Source organism: Triticum urartu, chromosome 7A (genome assembly GCF_056163025.1).
Source record: "Triticum urartu cultivar PI428250 chromosome 7A, HENAU_Tu73, whole genome shotgun sequence".
Classification (NCBI taxonomy): Eukaryota; Viridiplantae; Streptophyta; class Magnoliopsida; order Poales; family Poaceae; genus Triticum; species Triticum urartu.
Window position 1 is genome coordinate 447,443,894 of NC_141879.1, and position 6,516 is coordinate 447,450,409.

Here is a 6,516-nt window from a genome sequence, read left to right on the forward strand (position 1 = left end):
AGTCAAGTAGAGGCATACTAGGGACACTTTGTTTTGTCTATGTATTCACACATGTATCAAGTTTCTGGTTAATACAATTCTAGCATGAATAATAAACATTTATCATGATATAAGGAAATATAAATAACAACTTTATTATTGCCTCTAGGGCATATTTCCTTCAACAGTGTAATGTAAAGGGCTTTAGTCTGGTCTCATGCTATCACATGTCAGAGTTAATGTCTCTCCCAGCTAGATTGTCGAGGAGTTCAACCTCGAATCACTTATCATGGGCTCATGGCCAGCCCTGCTTTCGGCAAGATATTAACTTGCACTTCGTGAGATTGATACTGGATGCATCCAAAAATCCATTGACAACCCGATGCATATTATTTTACGATTGAGAGATATTAACTTCAAATTTATGAGATTGATAGTTGGATTTATGTTTTGAGGAGTTCTGAACATGTGCTTTTTAGGAATGCTTATCCAGTTCATCATTGGTCGTCAGTTTAATTTGTATTTCAGATATAGGAACATAGTTTCTGAGTTACTTCATCAGTGTGCTTCTGTTTTTTCTTTGCGCATGCGTGGGAGCCGGTATGCAAGTGCATGTGCATTGGTTGACAAGTTTAACATGGCTTTTATCTTTGTTCCCGCTGGCCTAGGTACCTATGTTTTCTTCTTGTCTGTAGATAACTAGATATTGATCATGTGTACAAGGATGCAATAAGCACTGCAATGCTACGGTATTTTACAGTAATATATCAGCTAAATAGGTTATGCTGACTGGCACTAAAGTTGAGCTAGCACCACTTGATTATGTTGCATATTGCTGCATATGTCATTGGCGATTATGCATGACAATCAATGCATTACATTCAAGATTTCTTCTTTTCAAAGTATTAGTGTGTTAAGTGTTTAACTGAGGAATTTCTTTTCTTTGTGCAATCTCTTCATGATTATTTTAGTTATTAATTGTCTGATCTATGATGTGAAACTAGAAACTTTTTACTTTTGCTCGAATATGATTTGTAATCTCATGGGAAAATGAACAGTATCCTATACTTCTCAATTGGTTTGTTACTTCGAATGTTTATTCAATTGGTGTTGTTATTTGGGGAGGCGGAGATAGTTGTTGGAGGAGGAACAAGAGGAATGCTATGATGAGCAAGAGCAGGGCAAGAGTGATTCAATCCTAATCCCTTTACACAGTTATCTTTGCCTCCGTTGGAGGCTGGGGTCCAACGCTGCATCTTTATGTGGGTTTCTGAATTTTGCAATAGAAAATTTATTGATATTTGTCCTTTCCTTTTATTTTTCTTTCCAATTAGATAGATAGGACTATAACACTTGCCCTTTTTTTCTATCACCGTTTCAATTGCTAAGACAAAGGTAGAACTGATTGTAAGATGTCAAACATATCTTTTAGCTTTGGGAGCACATTTGACCGTTTCAATTGCTAAGACAGAAGGTAGACTAATTAACTGATTGCTAAAACATCATGGGATAAGATGTTTTGGAACATATTTCATACTGTTCTAGGCTCTTCTAGCTTCTAGGTTCTTGTCATAGTTAATTGCAGAACAAGACGACAATTATATTTTTAGCAAGTTTACTAGGTGGAACAATGAAATTATTAATGGAGTGAACCATCAGGTTTGGGTTCTTTCCAATTTATGATCATATTAGTTGGTATTCTCTGTTGACAGGCAATTCTACGTGACAAGTGTACATGGTTCAGAGGATTATGTTCTTTCATGTTTTTATCCTTTTTGTTGGGACTAATTTTTTAATTAATTTGTACAACATATTTTCTATTGGAAGTAGTACTCTATGTCAATATATCATTAGGATCTAATGCAGTAGGCATCATAGTATGATTTTTCTTTAGCATTGCTTCATTTGGCTTTATGGTTCTCAATTATTTGCTACTGCACTAACTATAAACCTTGCTCCCTGACTATATGATTCGAGAAGCAAAGCTGCTAGAATTGATAAATGGTTACTATTTCTGCGTGGGGTAGAAAAAGAACTCATTTATGCTGATATATCTCAGGCTATTAACTTAAATCTCTACTTCTACCCTTTTTGATGCTATTTCGAAAATCAGTATGTCTCGGTCATTGTAATATATACTGAACAGATGTTTTTTCATGGAAAATTTTAAGTTCCATGTTTGGCAAGAGGAAATTATGTATGCGTTAAAGCTTTGCATCTCAATTATACTACTTGTGTTGCACAAGCGGAAGTTTAGAGTTTACCTCAGCAATGAAGTAAAGTAACACCTAGAAGTAAAGTTGGTTGGAGATTCCGAAAGAATAACAAATGTCCACACAACATTGATTATGAAGGAATAACAAATGTGTTGGTTGTAACACTTCATACATTTAAAGATCAAACAAGATGAGTGGAATCATTGTTCCTTATATTGTTTCTCTCTATCTTCCAAGAAAATTGAGTATGTTCTTGATTTTTCTAGAGATCTATGCATTAACATACCATAGTACATACAACTAGGGCTCTAGCAAGAAATCTCCGGCGGGAAACCGAGCGGTAAGGGGAGGGTTGACAGGATAAGGGAAGGGTGTGTCGTGGGGTGGGAATTTTAGGGAGCCCGTTGGGCACCAGTTTGATGTCCGAACACGCTCGGACATATGAGAAAGAAATGATCTTTGACCTTGGAGACGACCTTAATAATTTGTTTGATTCATTTATATGCGTTGTAGCCCGTAGCAACGCACGGGCGTTCTACTAGTATCCACAGTTTTTCACTCGCTTTTCGTGTTTTGGCTAGCTGCTCCGCAACCTCACCGCCTGCCAATTGAAACACACGTATGGCCGAGGTGCACTCAATTAGAGAATGTTTCTGTGAGTGGATATTGCCACACATTTGACAATTTTCAACATCACTCATGTTTCTGTTATGTTGCATATCTTCCGTCAGAAGTGAGTGTTTAGCGAGCTACCAAAAAAACATTCTAATTTTGGTAGGTACCTGAACATTCCAAAGGGATGTCCAATTGTTCTCCCTTGCCCATTTGAAGTGGATGCTCTTCCTTTGAGCCAAGATTCGTTCGCCACAAGCATGCGATAAGCAGACCTCACTATGAAATATCCTTTTTTATCGAACTGCCAGGCCCAAAAATCGCCCATAGGGCCTATTCATAGGCCTAAAAATGTACATAAAAAACAAAAAAATGATTGTGAATTAGAACAAAAAATTCATCAATTCAAAAAATGTTCATGCATTTCAATAAAATGTTCGTTAAACAAAAATGTTCATATATTTCAAAAATTGCTCCCAAATTTGGAAAACAATTCATCTATTCAGAAAATGTTCACCAATTCAGAAATGTTCACGAGTTTAAAAAAACTGTTCACAATTTTAAAAAAATGTTGGATAATTTAAAAATGTCAAACATTTCGAAAAAATGTTCACAATTTCATAAAAAATGTTGGATAATTTAAAAATGGCAGGGATTTTAAAAAAATGTTCATAATTTCATGAAAAATATTTGTAGACAAAAATTATTCACGATTTCAAAAAACATTCATGATTTTTAAAAAAGTTCACGAGTTTGTAAAAGATGTTCACAAATGCAGAAAGAGAAGGAAAAAGAAATAAAGAAAATGAAAAAGAAAAGGAAAAGGAAAATAAAATAGAAAAGGACAAACTAATATGAAAAAATGAAAAAAATGAAAAATGAAAATAAATAAAGGAAATAATGTAAATGAAAGGCAGAAAAAGATGAAAGGAAAAATAAAATAAAATAACCTAGTCTGGGGAGGTTTAAGAACCTTTGTCATACCAAAAAGGAGCTACTTGGGCCACCAAAAATGTGTGCATAGCGGGAGCGGGGGTGGGGTGGGGTGTACTCCCTAGGTCACTAGCCAGCGACCTTCGCGCCGAAAAGGACTTCGCCATGATGCAGAAGTGTTCTCGAAAAAATCACTGACCATCAGGGGGGGGGGGGGTTAGACATGCAAACGGCCACATAGATGATTCCCTCGGTATCCTATCAAAATGCTGCTTCTTATTTTTCTTTTCAAGTGGATCTACTTGTTCTTTTTTCTTTTTGAGAAAGAGAGTGTGTCCAAATGCGCGGCTGTGAGAAACAAAATATTGGGCCTCGTCAACCATATGCTGTAGCCCATTTTATCTCAACCGAATAGCAAGAGACAAACCAGGCCTATAGACAGACAAATGGTCCGGATAGCAACCTACCCAGCCCATCATCATCACAAGGCTAAAACCCTTCTCCTGAAATATCTCATTCTTCTATTCGACTCTGTCTCACCTTATCCGCAACCCGCAAAAACCTCACTCCCCCCACACGCACGCTCGCTTCAATGGCTGCCCTGCCGACCGCCGCCGCCGCCGGGCGCGTAGCGGCCAGCGCCTTCACTTTCCCCGCCAAGCCCTCTGCTTCCTCCTTCTTAGCCGCGTTTCTCCCCCGTGCCGCAGCCGCCGCGGCGGCCTTTCCAGCGATCGCCCTCGCACCGGCGGGGGCCCTCCAGCGTCGGCGGAGGCCGACGGCGGCCGGCGCAGCGCCCGGGAGCGAGCAGAGGGAGACGATACTGCTCCCCGGGTGTGACTACAACCACTGGCTGATCGTCATGGAGTTCCCCAAGGACCCCGCGCCCACGCGCGAGCAGATGATCGACACCTACCTCAACACCCTCGCCACCGTCCTCGGCAGGTGAAACCGTGATTCCCCTTTCTCCCTGCTGATGACTCCTTGTCTGTATGTCTGTTGAGAGCAATTTGGCCCACTTTCTTTTTTTGTGTAGAGAAAATGCTACCAATTTCGTAGTAGTTGTAACTCAGAAAATTATCGAGAAAATGTTAGCAATTCCATTAGGTCGGCTTGTAGTCCTCTCATGCTTCTGAGAAATTGCTATGCAGGAGATAGATATGCAACGCAATAATCGGTAGGTACTGTATTTGACAAGATTCGAATTGTATACACATCAAATGGCTATTTATTACTTCCTCTGCTATAGATACATCCGTTTGAGCGTCAACTAATTCCGGATGAGGGAGTAGATACTTGGAACCTCTTTTCATCATCACTGCACATATGAGAAGAGCAGCAGTGCCTGCATCTGATGTGACGTGAGCATGAGTGTAGTTTAGCAGGGTATAATGTAGGCTTCAGTTTTCCTTCTTTAGTTTCATATGGTGCACACATATTCAAAAGGGTGTATACATAAAAGTCTAAACTGAGTAACTTGTTACAATTGCAGCATGGAGGAAGCCAAGAAGAACATGTATGCCTTCAGCACAACCACTTACACTGGGTTCCAGTGCACTGTCGATGAAGAAACATCAGAGAAGTTCAAGGGTAATTCTCGATTTATGCACTGTTTTGGTGCACCATTTTTGGCCTTTCTTGTTTAAACCTGTTCTTATGTTGCCTGTAGGTTTGCCTGGTGTCCTGTGGGTGCTCCCTGATTCCTACATCGACGTGAAAAACAAAGACTATGGAGGTTGGCATGACACAATATCTGTAGCTGCACGTTTATGTTCTTCTCGAGTCTTAATCACTAACGTATTCACTGTTTTTTCTCCCTTCAGGTGATAAATACATAAATGGTGAGATCATTCCATGCACATACCCAACCTATCAACCAAAGGAGCGGAGGACCTCAAAGTATGAAAGCAGACGGTATGAGAGGCGAAGGGATGGCCCTCCTGCCAGCAGGAAACCGAAACAACAGGCCACTCAGCCTGAGTCAGCGTCTTCATGAGGTAGAATTGCATGCTAATCCATGCTTATCAACAGTTTTGTGTTTAAATTGACCCAAATCCTTGCCAGTTTTGCAGGTGTTTACTCGCATGCTGAAACAACAGAGAGTGCTCAATTCTATCATCTGGCTCCGCCACCATGTATTGGGAGGAGCTTCTAGGCACACAATTTCATCCAAAGCCCAAAATATGATGTAGCGCTTGAGCGAGCGACCTGCGCAGCTGGATTTGGGTTTTTGGACCACGAGGATATCTTGAGTGGACTTGGCATCTAAATCCAAATGTAACAATAGACTGAAATCCTGGTCCATCAAAAATGTTATTCTTCAAGTATCTTGTGATATTTTCTGTAATGTTTAGTGGTATCCCTGATGGTGAGAGTTCATTCACTTTGAGCTTGATTGAACTGAAGTTAGCTTTTAGTCATGATAACGATAGTCAGATTGTGCTTGGAATTTAGGATGTTGAGTGAAGTGTGATTGAAAGTCCTTATGTGGAATGCGATGAATGTGTGCACTTGTCATTGTGGCTTGTTATTGTTTTAAGAAATCTTGAATTTTTGTCATTATTAATTTCAGGCTTGTGCCATCTGATCAGATGGTCTAATCATAAATAAATAAAAAAGACACCAAGGACATAGAAAACACGAGAAAGATTAGATGGTCTAATCATAAATAAATAAAAAAGACATCAAGAACATAGAAAACACGAGAAAGAGAGATCAAACACATAGCTACTTGTACATACCCCTAGCTTTGAGGGTGAACTACTCCTTGTCATGGGGA

The 6,516-nt window shown here is 39.6% G+C and overlaps 1 protein-coding gene across 2 annotated transcripts; it reads left to right on the forward strand.

The window, feature by feature from the left end:
- The first annotated feature begins 4,254 nt into the window (after window positions 1-4,254).
- On the forward strand, window positions 4,255-6,254 carry LOC125522101 (multiple organellar RNA editing factor 9, chloroplastic). Of its 2 annotated transcripts, none has more exons than XM_048687179.2 (5): window positions 4,255-4,682; window positions 5,230-5,327; window positions 5,407-5,472; window positions 5,561-5,734; window positions 5,810-6,254. In XM_048687179.2, the coding sequence occupies exons 1-4, from the start codon at window positions 4,333-4,335 to the stop codon at window positions 5,731-5,733; spliced, it is 687 nt and encodes a 228-aa protein (XP_048543136.1). In that variant the 5' UTR covers window positions 4,255-4,332; the 3' UTR covers window position 5,734; window positions 5,810-6,254. The 2 variants fall into 2 exon arrangements, with proteins under 2 accessions (XP_048543136.1, XP_048543135.1); XM_048687178.2 differs by having other exon boundaries at window positions 4,256-4,682; window positions 5,802-6,254.
- Window positions 6,255-6,516: the final 262 nt, after the last annotated feature.

What these genes read in the sequence shown, in the direction of transcription:
- LOC125522101 (XM_048687179.2), top strand. Translation starts at nt 4,333, where the DNA reads ATGGCTGCCCTGCCGACCGCCGCCGCCGCCGGGCGCGTAGCGGCCAGC. An exon ending in CTCGCCACCGTCCTCGGCAG is followed by an intron (nt 4,683 to 5,229) that starts GTGAAACCGTGA and finishes TTACAATTGCAG; the next exon opens with CATGGAGGAAGCCAAGAAGA. An exon ending in GAAAAACAAAGACTATGGAG is followed by an intron (nt 5,473 to 5,560) that starts GTTGGCATGACA and finishes TTCTCCCTTCAG; the next exon opens with GTGATAAATACATAAATGGT.